At 38.6% G+C, this 24320-nt stretch overlaps 1 protein-coding gene across 3 annotated transcripts in view; it reads left to right on the top strand.

Moving 5' to 3' along the window:
- Window positions 1-24320, top strand: part of LOC136871927 (TBC1 domain family member 31) — a 392653-nt gene that overhangs the window by 345949 nt on the left and 22384 nt on the right. For all 3 annotated transcript variants that reach the window (XM_068227257.1, XM_067145659.2, XM_067145660.2), the window contains one exon: window positions 13833-13922. In XM_068227257.1, coding sequence (XP_068083358.1) covers window positions 13833-13922 — 90 coding nt within the window. The remainder of the gene's footprint in view (window positions 1-13832; window positions 13923-24320) is intronic.

The raw sequence follows: 24320 nt of genomic DNA, 5'->3' as shown, positions 1-24320 counted from the left end.
TTTATGTATATCCAGGGAAAGGGGTGTGGCACTATAATTGTCCGTAATTGGCCGACATCTAGCGTTGATTCTCAAAAGTACTTCTGCCGGAGATTTGACCTGCGCTGTCCGCGTGTCGAGGCGACCTTGGCCCGCTCCTCAGTGTGTCACGTGGGCCAGCTGATAGCTCCAGAGGAACAAAAATCAATACATTGCTCCCCCTAACAATGAGACCGGTTCTGGACTGGTGAAGCTCTCTTTGTAATGCAGGGCTGGAAAATATCGCCCGCGCTAATGAAATAAAATCTTACACACGCAAATACAATAAATGCTTACTGTAGGCCAAATTTGAAGGGGACAGTATCAAGGAACAATAATTTATTAATTGATTAGGAACTATAACCCTAATATACTCCTGTAAGATTGGGCTCCAACTATTAGGATATTCAATAAATACAGAAAGAAAGAAAGAAAGAAAGAAAGAAAGAAAGAAAGAATTTTAGAAAAAATACTTGAAACATATTTAATTGTGCATGAAACAGAAATACCTGTTTTTTATAAACTTAATATTCATAGATGCCTTACTTTCTGCTTTTGCTTCATTCCTTTTCCTCTGCTGATGGTGGTAGAAGGTTCTTAAATGGGACTGGTCACAATCGTACTTACTGAAAGAATGTATATTGTCAAAAATGTTTCTGTCTTCATATCCCACCAAAAATAAATTCCAGCATGGATCATTGGTAGAATGTTGCCCTCAGAATCTCAAGATTCTTGGTTTAAACCTGGCATGGATAACTGAAAGTTTGAAAGGTGGAAAAAAGTCCATTAGACAAATCCATTCGGTACTCCATGCTGTACAGTGTCGCATGCAAAAGATCTCTGGTGACACATCTGGTTCTTACCTTACAAAATCAATTAAACTCAGCCATAGATCATCCAACAGAGATCCAGTTTACATTGCCATCTGGTAGAGTAAAATTACACTCTGTAGCTGAGACTGTATGATGAATATTATTATTTATATTCTTTGATGACTTGCAGTTAACACTGATTTCATTGTGTCGAGTAAGCCTATTCCTCACTGCTGTTCGTTTCACATTCATCATTGAAAGACATGTTCCAATGAAGTATTGTGCTTATACAGTGTGAGGCAGTCCGGCTCCATGGCTAAATGGTTAGCATGCTGGCCTTTGGTCACAGGGGTCCCGGGTTCGATTCCTGGCAGGGTCGGGAATTTTAACCGTCATTGGTTAATTCCGCTGGCCAGGGGGCTGGGTTTGTGTGTCTTCTTCATCACCGTTTCATCCTCATCAAGGTGCGCAGGTCGCCTACGGGAGTCAAATTAAAAGACCTGCACCTGGCACGCCGAACATGTCCTCGGACACTCCCGTCACTAAAAGCCATACGCCATTTCATTTCAGTGTGAGGCAGAACCAAATGAGCCTCTGTCTCTTGCTCTCTTTTCTTCTTTCTTTTCTTCAAATATGCATTTAGCCATGAGAAGAATAAAGTTGGTTATTTGAACAAGCTATTTTAATACATTTGAATAACAGGACGATCAGCAAATATCATACTAGGAAATCATCCACTGGAAAGTGTGAAAAACTTTGCATACTTCGGTAGTGTAATTTGTCAAGACACCCTAACCAAGGAGGTGGCAAATATAGTGCAGAACAGCTCTCACTTTTACTGGCAAGTAAGAACACTTCTTTGGGGACCCCAAAGTACTGATAGAAACAAAGCTGGTACTGTTCAATCAATACTTCATACTGCTCTTAACCTATGGTATTGAAACATTCAACCTCACTAAGGACTCATCAAGGTTACAGGCATCTGATATGAAGTCCTGGTGTTCACAATTCAAAAAGCAAAACTGGACAAGTTAAGGAATGACATGGTGAGAAAGAAAGCCAGGATTGAGACATTGTTAGATTGGGTCAGCATATCCAAATTGAGGTGGTTAAGGCATGTAATGAGGATGGAGCTAACAAGAAGAGCTTATGTTAACTTGGAGAGGCATGTGGCAGGAAAACGGAAGGTGGGAAGACCAAGAACGTGGAAGGATGCTAGAAGATGTTGTTAACAACAGAATGTATCTCAATAACACAGAGTGAAAGAGCATCGCCAACAATACACATGATAATAGAACTGTAAAATGATTAAGATATAATTATTTTGGACACCTGGATAACAAAGTCACCAACATCTCTAAAAAGCACTATGTAAAAGTAGTTTTCAAAACCAACAATAAGAATGCACAGGTCTTACATAATGCCATATCCATAAACAAGTTCAATAGTTTTTCTAAATCAGGAGTATACAGGATTATTTGCAACTGTTGTAATTCTTCTTACGTCGGACAGACCAGGAGGAATTTTAATATAAGGTATTTGGAGCACGTCAATGCCCTGAAGTACAATAAATTTTCAGCTGTAGGACAGCATATGCATGACTATAATCACAAATTCACAGACATAAAACAAGATATGGAAATTCTCAAAAATCATCAACAAAGGACCCCACCTTAACATTACTGAAAGCTGCTTCATACATATAGACCAATATTTTAACCCAAATCATAATCTTAATGACATTTCAGAAAAGCCGAATATCCTATTTGACCTTCTAATTCCCATTTTTAGAAATGTCAAACCAACAAGTCATAATTCAGTTTTTCATAATATTCACAGCACCTTCCCTCAGCAGCCATCTCTTTATCCACATCCTTCGGCACTGCCTTAATTCCCCCCTTCCCCTCCACCCCCTCTCCTTTCCGCAACCTCGCCCCTTGCCCTGCCTCTCTCTCCCTGCCCGCCGCTTTCTTTTCCTTTGAATCTCACAAACCTTAGTATGAAGCACACAACAATTCACTACGCACCACATGCCGCAACGAGAGGTGAGTCTCACATAACCTATGCCATTTGACTAACACGCTCCCTCTCTCCTTCTATTCATTAATTTTATCTATCATTTATTCAGGCTAACTTCATGGACACCGCAGTGAATTGTGAATTTATACCAGCCACAAATTAAGAATGTGTCAGTTTTAACCATATCTTCACGTGCCGTCCTGACAGTGTCCAACAAGCACTACGGGAACATTTCATTTTATTTACGTTGGTTGATGTGAAAACACCATCTAGCAGTTCTGCGTCAGCTGGTGGTCATTTACAGTAGTGCTCAGTGGCTTGCATACTGCTAACACTACACAAGTTGATTTGGTGATTGATGATCTGACTACAGAATCAACATTTACCAGTTCCCATTTTGCAATTGAAATTGTAATGATTACCAGTGATGGAACTAACAATTCTATGAATATTAATACAAGAAAGAGTCTGGATGATGAGCATACTCCAGATGCTAAGAATTTAGAGCCTAATTTATTTTTTGGATTTTACACAGAGTTCATCCCAGATTTTAATGTTAATTATGTGTTTGTACATTTGTTTTTATGTCAATTGTGTGTTTGTACATTTGTTAAGTTATTAGATGAATTACATTAAGGCTGAAGATGGCCAGCCAAGGCCGAAACTAGTCCCTAGTTTATTAATGTAATTCAGTAATATTGCCTATTATAGTATTGAAAAAGGTGGACCATTATGACATTAATTCAATAGTTATCATTGTGATCACAATTCAGTATGGAACAAAACCATGAAGTTTATATCCTATGACCTGGATAACACTTCAAAAATACCTAAAATTGAAACCGTCGCAGGAAAATCGGCACATCTGAGATCTCTGATTTTACTCTGTAGTCATATTACATGCAGATCAGTTTGTTTAAGTACTGGATTTTGTGGCCACACTCTATGGACTAAGGAGGCAGATGGTTACAGTCTCAGTCCTGGTTGTCCATGGTTTGTCATTTCAGCTCTGTACAAATACTAACATGATACCATGTCCTTCAGCCACCGTCACTTCTGTCCTAAATAACTGGCTACATCCACTACCACCAACAGTACACTGACACAGGCTGTTAGTCAATATTCCTAATACACACAGATACTCTTTGCTGATGACTACAGTATCACTTGTTCTAAAATTACCCTTTTATACTAATGAAGTACAGGGAGAGCATTTGAAATGAAAACCATCCATGCCATGTTTTACGTTTTAATGATACAAAAACTGTTGGCCGAGTTCAGTGCATGGGAGGTGGATGCACATCTGTTCAGACTTGGATGCAAAGCAATCTTCTTAGTGAGTAAGTACCTATTGAAAGATGCTGTGCTGTTCTGTTTTGTGTATTAAATTACAATGTGTGTATATTTGCTACTGCATAGCATAGACCAGCCTCCTGGTGGTCATGATCGTTACAGCACCAAGTCTTTATGGTCTGACACTGTGGTTAGCTGATTCAAGTCCCATTGGCGGAAAAAAATTTCACCATCAGAATGTTGGCCACCAGGATAGAAGAGATGGGAAGTAAAAAAATTTTTAATCACTAGATTGCATGTGCCAAAAGCCTGGGTTCCCTTTCAAACATGTCTGCTGTCTGTAGTGTTCTTATGGAGTGAGAGCATATGATGCTGTTGATGGTTATTTGTCCATCATATAGGTACCCATATTAAGCCTTGAGCAGACACATTGGTGTTATTCAGCACGAGTAGACTATGAGCCAACACAGGGTTTCACTCTCTCCCTACCTCATTATTTTTATCATCATCATCACCACCACCACAAAACCAGATGTGCAGATCACCCATGGGCATCAGCTATAAAGACCTTCACCAGACCATTCCAAAGGCCACATGCTGTTACATTACTGCACAGTGTATGTGTATTTATGATTATATGTGTTAACTCAGTCAGCTCCAAATATGATTTCATGGAAAATTCCTGGGAGTAAAAGTTCCAAGTTGTATAACTATCTATGTTCTTAATAATAAATTTCTGGCTACAAGAAATGTTCAGCCTAAGAAGGCTCATATGCAAGACAAATCCGTACACCCTAGATGAACTGAAACAAAATATCCACCAGGAGGTTGACAGTGTTATGCAACCTGAACTACAGCAAGTGATGTATAGTTTCCTAAAGATATGCCAGAAATGTGTGTGCAATGAAGACAGGCAGTTTCAGCATCCTCTTTCATAACATTGATAAGTGACAAACTTTTTAAAATAGTTCATGTTACTGTTATATGGTTGCATTACTGCTGACACACAGCAACTACTGCTGCACTCCCTGATACGAAGAGCACCTCGTTACGAGTTCGTAGCCAAATGCTCTCACTGCATAACTGCTCTGTATTAGGCTTGTTATTCTTCAATGAGTATCTAGAGGATGTTTGCTTTCATAACTCTCTGATTTTTTCTGATTTTTTTTTTTTTTTCTCTTACATTTTACTAGTACTTGTAACATTCTCTCTTCAACTGTATATCCCCTCCTAGTTTACATTAAAGTACCCCTCAAACCCTTTTGTGTGTTACAGTATTGCTTTAAAAATCCTAGAGATTGTTATATTTATATTTCTTTGTTTCTACATTTTCTTAACTTCAGCTAGCATACTGTTTATAGGTCAGGTTCACCTTTGTGAGTTTCCAAAGTTAATTGTAATCCTTATCTGAATTGTCCAGTTGCAGACAAACAAATTTTTCAGGAAGGACAAAAAACTGTCATTTGTTATGCAACAAAGATAGAAGGTTGAAATTTTGAAATCAAATAGTAAGCGTTCATCTTCGCTATACGGCAAAATCTCCACAAAATATAACTTATAAAACTCATGTTATTTGCAAAAAAACATTTGGACATAATGAGTGTTGCAGCAGTTTTGTGGAGATAAATGGTATGTGCAGCAGTAGCCTATGTGGAATATAGTGTGCAGATTTATGGTGAACATGTTTTAGTAGCTACATTTGAAAGTATTACACTATGAAAATAGCATGAATGGAAATAATTTTAAGGTTAGGATATAATGTTTTGATATCTAATCCCCGCACTTTGATTTTATGGTTACATCAAGAATTCATCATTCATTCATAATATTTTATAAGTTCTTTTAACATTTCATACAGTTAACAATCCGTTATCGTCCTCAACAAAATATCCCACATCAGTGTCATAGTCTGGCATTTCACTCTTTAAAGTTTGCCGCTGGTCAAACAGTGTCTCATAGAACATGAGGTCATCGTTCCTTATTCACTCTTTCCCGTAATGTTTGGTCAGAAATGTGTTCAGATCGTTGAGCTTTCTTCCTCCACTGGTACTGGCACAAAAGCAAAAAAGGGTTTCCCATGCTTCAATATGCTTTTCGCTTCCACCACAATCGCTGTTACAGTTTACTTCACCTTTTATCCCACAGTTGCCTGATTTTGTTCGTGTAAGTATGATCCTCTTACAGGGTTCTGGGACATAACGAGCTTTGCTGCATAACACACACTGGACGTAACAACTTCTGCAGCAGTTCCAGTTATTTTTCACCTTTAAACATATGGATTAAATGGACTTTGCTCACATATAACATTACTGGAATGTGTATTTTGATGAGCTGCATACAGTGGCGGTAATAACTCATTTTGAGAAACAATTGGACGTAACGGGTTTTGTAACTGGATGACTCGTACATAAAATAAGAGTTTTGTCTGTACATTGCTCAGAATTTAAAATCAATGGTATTTTTGTCTCGGTCATGTCCACAATAACAAGGAAACGCACTTTTTCATTTTCCGTAATTTCTGTCTGTCTGTCTGTCTGTCTGTCTGTCTGTCTGTCTGTCTGTCTGTCTGTCTGTCTGTCTGTCTGTCTGTCTGTCTGTCTGTCTGTCTGTCTGTCTGTCTGTCTGTCTGTCTGTCTGTCCCCATATTGCAGGTACATACTCAGCCAAGAAAAAGAAGAAAGAAGGCTATTAATTGAAACAGGTCTGTAATTTCTAATGTCATAAATACTGAATTCAAAGACTTGTAAATTAGTGTTACTACCATAACCTCTAGAGACACAAGGTCTCAAATTTGTTTCATGAAATATGATTCCTGAATTAATTTTACTCTTTTAGGTTTGAAAATGGTACTTTCATTTTTAAAATTTTTTTAGGGTTTCCATAGTGGCAGGAGGGGATGTATCATATATTATACAGTGGGTCTGTATCAAGAACAAAGATTTATTGTAAGAAAATGTATTTACATGATAATACAGGTTAAAATAAGCTCTTTCATAGCCTTTTACTTGTTAGAACTATCAGACAATGAAAGAATGAATATTAGGGTTGTTTTTTCATACCCATCCAACAAGCAATTCCCTCATGTGGTATGGAAATAACAGAAGCAGTTGCTTTGGGAACTGAAACATAAAAACGCGTTACAATCCATGCATCTGACATATGTTAGTGCAGAACATCCGGGAGCTCTACACTTTGATCTTGACTTCTGTTGAGTCATCATTTCTGGTAAATGCATGGCATTTCTTGAACTTTTTGCCAATGGTGGAAGTGGCTGGGTTGGGGTTCGTTTTCTTTGTTCTTCTCCTACTTCTTCATCTTCGTCTTCACTTTCACTTTCTACACTTTTCCTAGTGAAATGGGAGTAGATGAGATGCTCTGCAATACATAGCTTGAATGAGAAATAGGTTAGAATGTCTTTCCTTAGTCATTTATTTTGCATAGCAGTCATTCGATACTTGATCCAAGCGGCTGCCAACACAAAGTCAAAGAAATATTAATGTTTATTTATTCCACCTATTCTCAATACGGACCAAAATATGAGAATTATAACATGTAATGCCAACATAAAATCGAAAAAATGGTGGATTGTTCTAATTGTCCACTTATTAGTCCTGTTTCTCATAGCATATCTGCTGAGGATTCTGTCCAAGAGATCAACACCTCCCATGTTGTTGTTGTTGTACATTTTGACTAGGAATGGTCGAGGAATACGTATTGAACCGTTTGGTCCATATTGAGGGATACCTACCTTCCTTACCTATCAGCAAAGTTCATGAGATCTGTCTCTTGGGTCGTATCGGGTTCTTCGTCACTTGCTGAAGTAAAGGTAGGGTTCAGTAATTCTAATCTATCTACTGGAATGAAAGGTCTATTTAAAATTTCCTATTTATTCAGGAAAATTCTGAAACATTCTATGTCAACGGTATCATAGAAGTCAATTGTGTCCACTGGACACCACAATCATTTTACATAAACGTCAGAACACTGGTGTGAGACTTTAACGTAACTGCCTGACGGGCATTCATACTAGAAACCATTGTCTCAATTATTAATCATTTAAGAAAGGAAAGTCTGGAAATCCTTAAATTTGGCTTCCATGTGAGACCACATGTACCATCATAGTGATTCGTTATGGTCCAGCCCTCGTAACACGAACTCTGGACTCTGGGTATAATTAAGGCCGTCCAATCGGTGTGTGCCACACAGTGGTTCTACGGCATGGACCCTTAATTGAATCGATGTGACCTGCGTCTATGTCATGGACCGACATCTAATCTTCTAAGTTACTTTAAAGTCATTGTGGATGATGACCGCAAGGAAATGATGCTACAATGGCATATGGCCCTAATCTAAGTCACTGAGGTTGATGACCCCTGACCATCCAAGTTTCTAGGCTGAAGGCTAAACACAATTAAGTTACATCGGTTGATGACCAAAGTTTCCACTTTACTATCCCCAGCACATTCACTGCTCAATCAATCAAAGTTCAGTCATTACAACAATAGCAATGCTCACAAAGTTTGTGGCAGTAAAATCCATTTCCTTCGGATATGTCCCTTTAATCGTTACTTTATTTTTTAATATTCCCCAGAAAACAAACTAAAATTTCCAGAATGCATCTCCAAGTTATTCGCTTGATTAAAGTTATTTCAAAATGCGGTTTCACTGAATTTAATAATTAAATAAATTTAAATGATTTTAACGAAATGTTAAAGATCAGTAGATTTTATCTCCGCGGACTCTGGTTTCTTCACAAATTCCTACGCAGCTGTGATGTAAGTTCAATATTGCGATGTTTATCTGGCTGGAAAAGAATTGTTACATAATTCATGTCCAGTTATATATCTTGTCTCATGATTTCACGCTTTAAAATCTAATCTAGTCCTTACCGTTATTAACACTTGGATATCCTAATAATCTACGTACAAACCAAACAACTCGCCATATAATTACGATGTCATCTCTCGTCATTACCATTATGAATTTTGCACACCCCTCACAGACAAACCGATCATCACAACCATCGCTCTATATTTTGGACAACCCTGAATTTGGTTACTCTGTTCCTTATACTCAAAGTTCGTGATTTCAAATGTTCATTACGTCCCCAATTACAGTATTTCACAATACTCAGATCATTACCGGCTATGAATTTCAACTAAATCCAGCATTTTAACGTTTTCCCTGGCTGAGAAATACAATACAATCTTAATTCCACGCCTGTCCCGTTATCACAGTTGAGGCCTCTCACCCCCCAAGTTCGCTTGGCAGTTACATGAAACACCCCGTTCGTTCTACCTGACTGACTTCTCAAAATGCTCCCTTTAAACTCTGCCGACATAATTAAACAAATACAATATTCTGACCAACAAAATGCACAGATTATGCTTCAAGATGCCCACACTAATTATACGCGTCGCCTATTAATACCGCTATGGATTTCTATGAATTTCTTTCCATTATCAACATTATAAAATATTCCTCAGGCTATCATGTCCCGGCTTCAATGACAGGACTCTAACCTGATTCGCACATCTCATCTCAACTCACATAAAACATTCCTCGGGCTTCCATGTCCCGGCTTCAATGACAGGTCCAACCTGATTCACAAATCTCATATCAACAAAACTAACCTCTGTTTCCCAGCTCCACAATTATCATCGACAAAGAACTGGAATAAAATCCTCACTAGAAATCTCGACGTCTAATATGGCACAATGCATTAATCATGAATAACTTCGCATAAATGATATCGTATTTAATAACTAAATTTTTATGAGAAATGACTGAAACATTCTACTAGATCTTTTATTGTCAGTCAGACACAGTTTAAAATGGGCCTAGAAAAACGTTTCTCTCCGTGACCAAATTCATCACCCTAGGTTCTCACCCGACAGCGCGTTTCCACTCGATTGAAAATGAGTGACCATGGATTATTATTATTATTATTAACGTCAAATTGCAGACAGAAAAATTTTACGTCGAATGAACATCTTAATTTGACCTCACAAAATATAGGCAGTACACTCACACGGATGACGATCTACATTGGACGTGATATCACTTCGAAACCCTATTCAATAACTTTTACAACATTATACGGCACTCGCAAGACTTCAAAAATTTATCCAAGTGGAAAATGAAACAAATGACTCTTTTAGTCGTATTCTCACATTTACAAAACTTAGTAGGGATGACCACTGCGTCATATATCCCCATTCAAATACACTTTTAGAGATCACGAGACAAGATATAAGAGGTAGTAAGATGGAAAGTCACCTACCTCATGTAGTCATAGGGCTCACCTGCGACCCTGGCATTTTATTTAGCCATTTTTACATTCATGGCTTCACAGTTGATTATTCATTTTCTTCAGGTTTCCTGGAATAAAGCATAAAAAAAAGAAAATACCCTTCACTTGTTTGCTGAGTGCACACGATGGATTATAATTATTTCGGCACACGAATTACTTAATCACATTAGAATTTATTCAGTACTTTGACCGTCCTATCTGGTACAATTATTTCACTCAAGAAAACTATCTCCTCACGGAGTCAAGACGTAGCCACACTGGCTGAAATCTGCAGTTGAACTCAGTCTACTTTTGTTGTTTGATTTCGCAGAGCAGCTCAACAATTTTTCGTCCGCTTTGTATCACAAATGCCGGAGAAGGAGACTTCGTCATGGCGTCCCTTCATATTTATAGCAGTTACCCCCTCTCTTCGGATCTCTCCCTTTGCCGCCAAGAAAATTTCTATAAATTTTCTGACTTACCTAAACTGTAATTTGAAGAGTTTTGAAAGTGACTACATGCTTGCTACATTTCTGGCGGTAGTGTTCATGGACATTTAAAATTTTCACGGGTTCGATTTGCGAGATGATTGACCCCCTTTGATAGGCACTATATTTTTTTGACTTGGCTTGGGTCACGCCATGTACACGCGCTTTGAAATAGTTCACAAAAATGACTTGAGATTCTTCCGCCGTTGACACGTGTGGCTGACGTCACGTACCCCAGAGCGTGGGACCGAAGGTAATCACCTCCTCGTCACGTGTCAAATCCATGCTATCAAGAATCCAACTTTAAAATGATTGTCGATTTATGCATAATGTTCTTAGGGCACAAAGGTCATGGGTTCAGTATGTACTGACCATCTTTCTTTGACCAACGCCTGCAGTCTTCAGTGGGAGCAACACCGTAGTCTGTTGAAATGAAATGAATGGGGCGATTATCATACGATTTTACTATAACCATCTTTTCATCTGCTCTTACAACTTGGTCATTTGCACCTCTCCCTTTGCACTTCATATCACCATCTCGTTTCAGAGTCACAGATTTTGGAATCCTGTTTACCATGATTGTACCACAAGCTAAAATGGACCTGTGGGTAAACAATACATCAAAGTCACAGATGAAAAATATCTGTCCATAAAAATGGTTGAACCAGAAAGAAGAGAGTCCGAGAGTTTAAGTACAACCCTTCCTCCAATGTCCATTTTCTCTGGGAGAGGAGCCTTTTCTGACACAATTTCCTTTCCACCTCCTTCATACAAGGTAAAATCTAAGGAAGGCCACTGGTACTTGTCATACAACAAAGTTTTTGAACCCAACAGGTTAGGGTTTTTCTTTCACATACTGTTTCATCTTCACTTGGCTATGAAACGGTATCATTTGTTCATCTACAGAAACCTTCTCAGGACGAGGATGTTGCAAACAAGTATTTCTTATTCGCGTCAACATGAGTCGCACTTTCCAAAATCTATCGGCACTGGTAGCCTGATCATCAACAACTTTGATATTGCTTCTAACTGTATAGAACTTATTCCTACTGATATTGTCTGCAATGAGTGGATATCTGGTATTTTGTTCCCAGCACATCCTTAATTTTGGAAAACCTAATAAAGATGCAACAATGCTGGCAGCCCAATAAATCTTCATATCATGTCCAGTTACGTCCAAAAATTTCCCTGTCTGCAGCACGTATCTTCTGTTGGTGAATTCAGACATTTCTTCAAAAAAGTCATCTTGAAAGTAGTTCTCAAAATACTGATGTGGCTTCTTAACCTCAAAATCAACGGTTGAATCAGTACCTGGGGCATGATGAGATGGCCCCAGAAACCTGAAAAGAAAAACACCAAACCATAAAATTAATAACAAGATACTTTTTACTGTTTGAACTACAACACACAATGAGATAATCTGTGGAATTTGGCTTTTATCTGGGTTGATTATTTATTAAATGGACCAGTTGACAAAATTACTCACTCTGTTTTGTGGCACCATCGCTGAGTAGGATCCCTTCTGGCAGAAATGTCACCATTGGAAGCTGTTCCATCATTAGCATCATCACCATCATCATCATCATCATCATCATCAGAAGCTCCTTCTTCCACAACGCCAGTACTAACTGCTGGAGCTTGAATATCAGCCTCAATAACCTCATCTTCAATTTCAATATCTGAATTGTTTGGATCTATGCCATCCAACATCTCGAAAATCTCATCATCATCCAGCCCTAACAAAAGAAATCGGAAGATCATGTGTAGCATAACCTTAAAATATCGATATATTTTTATTTTTAATACGTCTGTATGGGCTTACATATTTTATACGTATTTACCTCACCGTTCTATCGCATTAAAGCCAAAAACATGACGATTCCGAGAGTAAAAGTCTAAATACTAAATCACAGACAACCCACGAGAAAACTGCTTGAAAATTAGTTATAGGAACCCAATACATCATATATGATACATAAGATATATCTTGGTGTTACACATTGAAATTTTATTGAAAAATTCGTTATTATGATAAAAATATGATCTCCAGACTTAGAGCACAATTAGCAAACAATCTTATGTTATAAAGAACGTAATAATATATCTTACCGTGTTTCTCATGCAGCATCGTTGTTTTGGTTCAATCACCACCTGATTACAACCTCCCCTGCCATCTACCGGGATAGTGAGCAATGAAAAACAAGCGATGGTTGAATAGCGTAGAGTGTAACGAATGTGATACAATGGGTGCAACCTTCCCAACATGCATACGAAGCGCCAGAGAAAATAAATTCCCAGTGTATCATATATGATACAAGGGGTCGCTAGAGAAGGCTATTAATTGAAACAGGTCTGTAATTTCTAATGTCATAAATACTGTATTCAAAGACTTGTAAATTAGTGTTACTACCATAATATATCTTGCACAAAAAGAGCCTTTCATTTGTGTGTCTTTATTACATAGAGATTGTATACCTTGTGACAGAATACACTCCCAAGGCATACCTTTGTTCCGATTTCCATGACTGTTATGTTCTTTCTTAATTCATTTTCTAAGTACTTGGAGTTCTACTCGAAAAATTTTGTTCTGTTACATATTAATTAAGTTCATTCCTCACAAGTGATTTGAAGGAAATTATAAATCATAAATGTATCACAGTTGGAAAGTAAGGAATATCTGCATGTAACCAAGTGCTTATTGAGTAATACTAGATTATTCAGACAGATTCATGAAAAGACTAAACATTAAATAGTAAAGGAGATTACATTTATTCAATTTCCTCATACCTGTTACCATAGTTGTGGAAAATACTTGACAGTGGTTTTTAAAATTGTTTATAAGAAGATTTATGATCATATTCCCATGATTCTTTGAGAAACTTCCTTACCTATTGTTATTATTCATTTAAGATGGCCTATTCAGTGAAGGGACCAAATCTACAGTTGCTGTGAAAAGGACAACTGGTCCACACCCATCATTTGCTTCAAGTTATTTCAGTGGTATGTATTCCAACTTCAAGTTAAATTTATGTACTAATATATCCCTAAAAGAATGGCAATGTTGAAACAAGTAAATTCAAGTCTTGCATTTCATTCCTGAATGATTAGTCCATATAAATGTGTAGTCACCCTAATTTTGAATATCCACATTTCGCTCCTGATGGTATTTCAAAAAGCGCCCCATCCTGCACAGTGGTAGATCGCACTGCTTACATTTGAATGTTGTTTGTTTGCCTCTCCCAGAAGCTGCCCTATTTTTCATTTGTAAAGACAAAGTACACATTTTGGCACAACCAGGTATCTTCACAAGAGAATGAAATCATTTAGGGGATGGACAGCCGATGGATAAAATTCTTTTCTTTCCCGTACGTTTGCAGGACATGAAGTTCCCGATCAGCTGTTGCACCAATTTGCTCTGGAAATTCAGCTGTCTGTTTCCATGAGCTGTGAGAGCTGGTCGGTTACTCATATCATAAAGAATGAAACTGTTCCTAACGCACACATTGATCACAAAATGAAAAATAAATTTCCACCCTATTTTTAGACGATCGCCCAACCCCGTAGTATTCTCTTTTCTGATCACTGATGTTCGCGCCACCCATATGTTTTGTGTAATTTATGACAGCATAAGGACACGTAATTTCTATTTCTTCATTGCCTTTACCAGTTTTTCATTTCACTGTACCAATATCCACAGAATCTGAATTTGTCGACAGCATAAGATCAGTACATTTATCTTGCCAGACTATTGCTGTTACATTTGCAGGACATGAAGTTCCCGATCAGCTGTTGCACCAATTTGCTCCGGAAATTCAACTGTCTGTTTCCATGAGCTGTGAGAGCTGGTCGGTTACTCATATCATAAAGAATGAAACTGTTCACAATGCACACATTGATCACATTGCATTTTTCTACATTCTCCCCACTTGAGTATCAGCCTTGCAGGTTTCCTAAACTGATCAGGCCAACCCTTTCTATTTACCTTCATTGTCGCACAACTATAGGTGCTATGGATTAGCAATAATTTCATCAGTTTTGCAGAACTGAAAATGTTATCAAAGTAAACGTGATGTCACTTTCCCCAGTATGACTCTGTCAGGTGTAAAACCACCTGCTCTCCTAATAATAAATTCTGCTCTCGTGTTTCTTTCTTCCCCTTGTAAATCTCACATTTCAGAAGGTAGCCATTTCCACTGTCAGCAATACCCATGATTTGATACCCCATTTGGTGGGTTTCCGTGGGAGGTACCGTTTCAAGATAAATCTTCCCTTGAAACCTATCATAGCTTCATCGACTGTGAGTTCCCGGTCAGGTGCGTACAAAATTTCAAATTTTTCGATAAGTTGCTGAGCTGGTCTTGCTTCATACAGAATATCGTAATGTTTATCTTGTGGTGTTGGCCTGTTTACATGGCTACTTTGATGTAAATATTGCCCAAGTTTCCTAAACCATTTCACTGTCATTGCCTGCCTTACTAACGGACATATGCAAAAGTCTCCTAGGAAGTAATCATCTGTTTCAGGTAAAACAACCAATCCCATACAAAATTAGAACCCTACATATGCCCTCATTTCATCAGCATTAGTCTCTTGCCAGGTAGTATCAACATTGCCTGTTTTTCTTTGTTCGGCATGAATATTCGTCTGCTCTGCTTCTAGCTCATAAAATTCCAATCCCACAAATAATTCAAAAAAATATCTTTCTGAACTCCCGGAAGGTAAATTGTGATTTGGACTGGCATTGTTTTCCCATATTTTCAGTTCATCAAAACGAATATTGTGACTCCAGATATCACTGGTAACATTTCTTTGTAGCCCTGTCCCTCAATCTTCACACAATATTTGTTCACACTCATGATTCTCGGAATCATTATCACTACTGCATTCATCAGAATACAATTCTGAACCACAACTAGAAAGCTCACTATCTCCACTAACTTCTAACATATCTTCAAATTCGCATTCTTCCATACCTTTTGACTTAACTCCGCGATTAGACGATATTACATAAAATCAGCTTCATGGTCCGTATCGCACTTCAATAGATTCACAATGAAGTATTTATTTATTTTCCACCTAGTCGATACAATGATTGCCTAAGGCAATTTTTATTGGTCAAAAGTGGTACATGTTTCGTATATTATCAACATCTTCAGCCACATAACAATGTTTAGATGAAAAATATAAAATAGACAAAGTAATGCTTTAGAGGAAGTGTCCTTGAAATTAACATAAGATTGACAAGATTAAAACAAACAAATAACTCAAGAGAAAATATATAAATTATTTCTACAATAGAAAGCAGTCGTCAAGGAAACACTTGTACAATATTCCATAGAGAAATTGTCCTAATAAATATTCTTTTCTTAATAATCCATGAAAAAAGATCAATTTATAAATTAAAAATTATACAATTTATAAGTAATTATCGAAATGAAGATGATTTCTTCATTTCGATAATTACTTATAAATTGTATAATTTTTAATTTATAAATTGATCTTTTTTCATGGATTATTAAGAAAAGAATATTTATTAGGACAATTTCTCTATGGAATATTGTACAAGTGTTTCCTTGACGACTGCTTTCTATTGTAGAAATAATTTATATATTTTCTCTTGAGTTATTTGTTTGTTTTAATCTTGTCAATCTTATGTTAATTTCAAGGACACTTCCTCTAAAGCATTACTTTGTCTATTTTATATTTTTCATCTAAACATTGTTATGTGGCTGAAGATGTTGATAATATACGAAACATGTACCACTTTTGACCAATAAAAATTGCCTTAGGCAATCATTGTATCGACTAGGTGGAAAATAAATAAATACTTCATTGTGAATTAGACGATATGACGTGAACTTCAACAAGAATAATCTCTAATTGAAATACGATGTTTATAAAGTAGGTCTGCTTGGGAAATACACACAGGAAATGCTGTCAACAAGGTCCTGACAGCTTGCTGAGTCAAGGGAATACAGTGTTGTTTCACAAGACCCTTCAATATATCGCTCAACACACTTCTAATGAACAAGAGTGTGACATGCGCTATGGAGCTTTTAACACAGCAGGCAGATAATAATATTCGAGCGCTCTGGAGCGTTAGGGCAGCAAAGAGTTTATTAGAAAATACAAGGCAATTACAATTTATTCACACAGTTTCCTGCTTTGGAAGTGCATTTGTCCCAGCACATAGGCAGCTTTTTGATGCCCTCATTGTAAAAGCAACAGGGTCATGTCACTAGCCAGTTGCGCACGAAGTCTTCCACGCTCTCATCATCCTCAAATCGTTGCCCTTCTAGAGCTTCTTTAAGCAATTGGAAATCGCAGGGCAGTAATTCCGGGCTGTAAGGAGGATGATCAAGTGTAGTCCAGTGCATTTCCTGTAGCTTGGAGACAGTTAGAGCTGCAGTATGGAGATGAGCATTGTCGCATTGTGATGATTGATTGACAGCTCCTATAACTGATTCCAACTTGTTCTGCAGTTTCTGATACTGTCGCCCATTGATCGTTGTCAATAATGTCTTTAACCACACAAATGTTTTCGTCTGTAATGCTGCTCCGAGGATGGCGATCGTGTTGCTGATTTTCCACATGTTTTCGTCATTCCTTGAACTTTTTATGCCAGGCAAACATGCGTCCTTGACAATGTTTGATCACCAAACTGTGCAGTCAATCTCTGGCAAATTTCAGCCGCTGTAACTCCTTAACGAGCAAGAAATTTTATAATTATGTGTTGCGAAGTGGAGGGGTGCACCTGTTGCCCCAAAATTGTGAGCATTGCTGACAAAACGGCGGGAAATATCTAACAGCACGCGGGACCAGTCCTACTAACTGTTGATGTTCAGGAGCAAAAATCCTGCTTATATTTGATCGACCTTCGTAGATATGATATAAATGATATTATTTACATCTAAATAAATTACAATATGGTATACAAAATATTAGTAAGACTGATATAAAAATGAACATGATGGATAACAATATTTTTGTGTGAAAGAAGGCAGTAGAGGTCTACAGGCAAGAAATAATATAAGGTGCAATGATATAAGTAAATAGCAGTTCTAAATAGTCAACAACCTTCTTACATAAGGGCATGACGTACACACTTAATGATTATATTAAACTAAAACTACAGTTAAATATTCAAGGAAATAGTGCAAGTCAACAATGATTTCAAGACTTTAATATTGTTGTTTTCTGTGATTAGTGTGCTGTTGTACCATCCTGGATTGATGAATTGCCAATGTTATGCTGTATTTTTAGTGGCCTTTAATTAGTTTGTCAGAAAGAAGAAGTATGTGTGTTTATACTCATGGTCAGACCATGGAGGTTGCCATCTCTGGTTGCTAGGATTCCTCTTATGCTAGTTTTTATTTTTATGAAATCAGTTTTTTTTACATTAGATAGACATAAAATCATCAACTCTGTCAAAGCTAATGGTACTGAAATATTCCTATATTTCAACAGCTTCTCAAATTTCTTTTGGTAGAGCTGATGGTTGGAGATGAAGTTTGGTTTTGAAAACAGTACAGAGTGTGTACAGTCTGTTAGTGTTTTGCTTTTGACAGGTTTTCAGGGCAGGTTGAGGCACGAATGGCTCTGTGCTCCATCTTATACAGGGTGTCTCAAACCTTTTGGGTCAAGTTGAAACAGGTGATGGTGGGTCCACAACCGATTATATTGAGATAGGGAACCAATGGTTGGAAATGCATATTTATTGAGTTATGGACATAAACAGTGCACACCGCATAATGACAATGTAGCTCATAGTAATTGTTCGAAGTGATGACCGCCAGTCTCAGTGCATGCATGGCAATGGCGCATGAAGTTCTGCCGCACTCTTTCAAAGATCCCTGGTGTCTGTTGTACTACCAGGAGACAGGCAGCTTGGATCCTAGCAAGCAGGTTTCTACAGGGGTTTCATACACCAACAATTTGAGGTAACCCCAGAGGAAAAAGTCTGGAGGTATGAGATCCGGCAATCGCGCTGGCCATGGGACAGGACCTCCACTTCCAATCCAACAACAACGGTATGTTGTTCAGGTGCTCGCGGACATTAACATTGAAGTGAGCTCGTGCACCGTCGTGTTGAGACCACATCCTTTTGCGGATAACAAGGAGTGCAGTGTCTAGGAACTGTTGCAGCACGTCTCGCAGGAACACCAGATAACGTGGACCAGTCAAACGGGGAGGCAGCAAATAAGGCCCTATTAGCTGATCTTGGACAATGCCTGCTGATACAATGACAGAGAATTGTTACTGGTGGCCACCGATGTGGGTGGGGTGGGGATGGCTGTTGCGGCTGTTGAAAACACCATCACAGGCCTCATCCATGAACAATACAGACTGTACAAAGTTCAGCACCACAGCACTGCGGTGGATAACCCATTGACAGAAGTGAATGCGGGGCTCATAATCCGTTGGTCCCAGTGCTTGCACACGGTCTGTATGATAGGGGTGTAATACCTATTTCGCCAGTATTCTCCGTACTGTATCCTTTGAAGTGTGTGTTTCATGGGCAAGTTGACAGGTGCTTATTGCTGGACGGTTAGCCACATGATCCAACACCATCTTCTCAAAGTCTGGTGCTCGGACATGTCTTTGGCGAGAACCTTGGCCGGCTCTCTGTGGCATGAACAACCCGTCTCTCATAGGTTGGTATCCACGGATATAAACTTCTTCCAATTAGGGGGACGCCTTGTCCCCATTTTCTGGCATCAAGGTAATCTGCCCCAGACTAGTCAGCCGCTCCCAGGAGTGTTCAGTTTGAACTATGAGAAATAACTTTAAAAAATTACACCCTGGATTTGATGGGGAACATATATCTATTATGGACACGATGAGGTCAACTAATAGCTATAAATGATACAAGGTGAGGCATAACGTCAGTTTTGAGGAAAACTTTTTTATTAAAATAAACAAGAAAATACGAAATATGTTGCAAAATCGTCAAATGTGATTTAAAAAATATATGACTCAGATCTTTCTCACTGTTTGTAGAGTTCTTCTTGAGGATCAAAAAAAAATACTACATTTTAGCAAGTGTATACCGTCACACATATGTAACATTTAGCAAGAAAAATTCCTAAATTTTAGCACTTTAACCCTGTGGCCTGCGTGCTCGCACCAAGCTTCTGGCTGGTTTGTTAATTCTTTCCACTTTCAATGAGTATTTCCCCTTTCTCGCACACTTTACATTGCAGTGGGTCCCTAACATTAAAGAAAAGACGTATTTTAATGCGCTTTGGGGTGAAAATAACTAATCTACTTGTTTGTTTTTTGAAGTAAAGGAACTTGGTGCCTTCAATACTTTATTGCATTTGATATGTCTTAATGATGCGACATCACAACTTGATGACGGACATGACTGATGCATGCGTAACTATTTTCAACAATACAAAATCATCTGACCAATCGGTAATAGGCTTGGAAAGTGCCAACTTCAATTAATGAAATACATTTGCAAAAATTAAAAGTCTCTCCATAACATCTTGTTCCCCTTGAAAGGAGTTCTTTCAACTAACTATTGTAATCTCATACCTATTGTAAAAATACTTATTCTTAACATATGCATTAATACAAAACTCTATACATACATATTTTTATCATTAAAAGAAAATAATTTTGAAATTATATCTTTGATGAAAAATAACACAAAGTTAAAGAAATCACAGGAAATCTTGAATTCAGTTCTCCTTGTCATCCCCTTCAATGGGAAGAGGGCATATTTTCTTGATGCTTCAGGTGAAAGTTCCACCAGCCGTCCGAACGGTGACAACCCTCACCTCACCATCTCGTCCAGGGTGAACTTGAACTATCCTACCTCTGGGCCACTCTAGAGGAGGGATGTTGTCCTCAATTAATAGCACCAAAGAATCAACATCAATACGTCGATTGGTATCATGCCACTTGACGCGATTTTGCAATTCCTGCAAATATTCTCGCTGCCATCTCTGCCACAACCACTGCCAAATTTTCGGCAAATGCTGCCAACGTGACAAGCGGTTATCGGGTTCTCTCAACAAATTCCTTTGTACAGGTTGCATGATCGAGTCACTTAGAAGAAAATGTGCTGGTGTTAGGACTTCTAAATCATTTGGATCATTTGGCAAGGGAGTAAGGGGACGTGAATTTAATACAGCCTCTATATCGCAAAGAATAGTGTAGGTTTCTTCGAAAGTTAGCACGCGTCCCTGTGTTTTGCTGTCAGCAAATGTCTTTTCATCATCTTTACAGCTGCTTCCCACAATCCCCCAAAGTGGGGTGACTGGGGAGGAATGAGACTCCACTGTATCTGCTGCTGAGTGAGGTGGTATTGGCCGTTGACCCCTTTTCCAAAAATGACTGGATACCTTGCATTGCGTAGGCTGCTCCAATGAAATTCTTCCCATTATCAGAGAAAAGCTGCTTGCACAAACCTCTTCTCGCCGTAAACCGTTGCAGTGCAGCTAAGAAAGCTTCGGTCGTTAGCTCTGACACTAACTCCAAATGCACTGCCTTGGTACTGAAGCATGTAAATACAGCTACGTAACTCTTGTAAGTATGAATGCGGCCTCTTCTGTGGCTTTCTCTTACAGATATTGGACCTGCATAGTCCACTCCTGTGGTAACAAAGGGTCGAACAACTAACCTAACCCTTTCTTTTGGTAAATCTGCCATGCGTACCTCTGGAACTGTAGGATGGTAACAAAAGCACTTCACACCTCTTGACAATCTTTTTTGCTTCTCTTGTGCCACTGATAGGCCAATAACGTTGTTGAGTTGCATGTAGCAGTTGCTCTGGGGGACAATGCTTCAGACGACGATGTTCATTTTCCATGATCATTCTGGTAATGTGATGATTTGCTGGTAGAAGCATAAGATGTCTCTGTTCTGATGTTAGCTCTGAAAAACAAAGCCTTCCTCCAACCCTAATCAATCCATCACTGTCCAGAAACTGAGTGAGTGACTTTAGAGAACTCTTCTTTGGGAGGTCTTGATTATTAATTAAACAATGTAGTACTTGAGGGAATGCTTCTAATTGTGTCCATTTGACTACCTGTTTCTCTGCTTTACAAATTTCTTGTATTTCTAGTGAACCTTTTTTCTTTTCTGGCAGTTTGAATTTGCAATTATAAATGAATCTTTGGCAATATGCTACTATACGGCATAATTTTGGGAATGACGAGAATTTATTCAGTAGAATGCTGGTTGATGTTGCTGTCAACGTAACTGCTGTGGCCTTCAGCTCTGGTAGTTCTGTTTCAAATTCTTCTGAATGCTCCGGTTGTTGACGTTGTGTGCGAAGCCAAGAAGGTCCACTCCACCACAGCTTTTTATCTTCAAGTTCTGCTGAAGTAATTCCTCATGAGAGAAGATTAGCTGGATTTTCAGTCGATGGAACATGCTACCAGGTGGTTGCATCAGTGGCTTCTTGAATCTTTGCAGTCCTGTTTGCCACAAATGTCTTCAGCAGCCTTGGCTCAGTGTTGATCCATCCAAAAACAATTGTACTGTCACTCCATAATCTGATCTGACCAATTTTTTCTTTCAAAGCACTCACTGTTGTTTTGACAAGTTGTGCAAGAAGAAGGGCTGCCTCCAATTCGAGTCTTGGCAACGAAGTGGTTTTTAAAGGAGCTACTTTCGTCTTCGCACAAAGTAAATTGGAAATGTAGAGACCACTTTGCGTTTGACAAACTGCATAAATGCATGCTCCAAAAGCCTTCTCTGAAGCATCACTAAATCCAAACAAATCAAAAGAGCCAGAGCAATTCCCAGGATTTATGTTTCTCATAATTCTGATATTCAGTCTTTCTAATGAAGTATAGTACTTGTTCCAAATCTGAAGGTGCTCTTGGGACAATGGCTGATCCCATTCAAATGCAACACCCATAAGTGTTGCATCAACAACTTCACTTTGATCAGTACTGGACCCACGAGTCCTAGTGGATCAAAAATCTGTGCGATTTTGGATCTTGGTGATTGCTTTGCCAGCTCAACTTGAAACTGAAGGCAATCTTGTGCTGAGTTCCAGAGGAGTCCAAGGCTTCACCTTTGTCTAAAACCAGTAAAGTCCCTTCGTCGCTTTTGCTCTCCAAATCCTGCAAGATCTCTTTGCTGTTGGACCTCCATTTCCTCAAATGCATTCCACCACTCTAGAGAATATTTTGTATTTGCCGCCGTAGCCCGATCACGTCTTCTAGAATGTCTCCTCCACTAAAGCAGTCATCTGTATAAAAATCATCGCGAATAGCCTTTGCTGCTGCTGGAAATTCATTTTCATGAAGAGTAGCCAATTCATTTAGGCATCTCATGGCATGGTAAGGTGCCGATGCTGTTCCATATGTTACTGTATTCAACTGATAAATCCTCACAGGGGCTGAAGATTCCTCTTTCCACAAAATCTGCTGTAATGCTTGATCTTCAGGATGGATGAGGATTTGCTGAAACATCTTTTCCACATCTGCCGTCATGACGTACTTATGGCTGCGAAATCTAAGTACAATGTGAAAAAGATCTCACTGTAAATTAGGTCCTGTCATGAGCTTGTCATTGAGTGATGTCCCGAGTGATGTTTTTGCCGAGGCATCAAATACCACTCTGACCTTTGTGGTGTCACTATTTGGACGTACCACTGGCTGATGGGGTATTGGGGTATGAAGTATGAATTTGGTACATCTTGATTTCGGTTTGTTTCAATCGAGCTCATATGCCCTAGTTTTTCATATTCATCCATGAAATCTGCATAAGCAGTCTTGAGTTCAGGGTGTCTGCTTAATCTCCTGACTAATGATTCTAGTCTGTTTAGTACGTGTATTCTTGATTCTCCGAGGATGACATCTGGCTTAATAGGGAGCCTTACGATGAATCTACCTGTTGTATCTCTCGAAACGGTGTCCGCGAACTGTCTTTCACATATTCTTTCTTCTGATGTGTAATGTTGAATCTCCGGAATTGCTTCTTGTTTCCAAAATTTCTCCATCTGATCTGATAATTGTTGATTGCTAATTTTCATGCATGTTGTTGTTGATCCTTGTTTGTTCTCAAAAACTTCACCGCCTATAATCCAGCTTAATCGGGTGTTTTGCAGAGCTGGTTGTCCTTCAGCTTCATTCTTGGGTGGTCCTATGACTATTTTCCAATAAAGTCCTGTACCAATTAACATGTCGATGTCTCCAGGCTTGTTGAATGTGGGGTCTGCCAAGCGAATGTCCTTTGGAATAATAATCTTGTCCTTCTTGATCTCCAACTGTGGCAATCATCCTGTTATAGTTGGCAAAACTAGAAATTCTGCTTCCACCTCAAATCCGTCATTCCTTGAAGTGAGGTATACTCTCGTAATCCTTTTTGTTTCCACTTTGGAACAATCTACTCCAATGATCTGTGTGTTTGTCTTGACATTCGGTAAACCACGTT

The sequence above is a fragment of the Anabrus simplex genome, chromosome 4, assembly GCF_040414725.1.
Source record: "Anabrus simplex isolate iqAnaSimp1 chromosome 4, ASM4041472v1, whole genome shotgun sequence".
NCBI lineage: Eukaryota > Metazoa > Arthropoda > Insecta > Orthoptera > Tettigoniidae > Anabrus > Anabrus simplex.
This window is presented reverse-complemented; position numbering and strand designations above follow the sequence as displayed.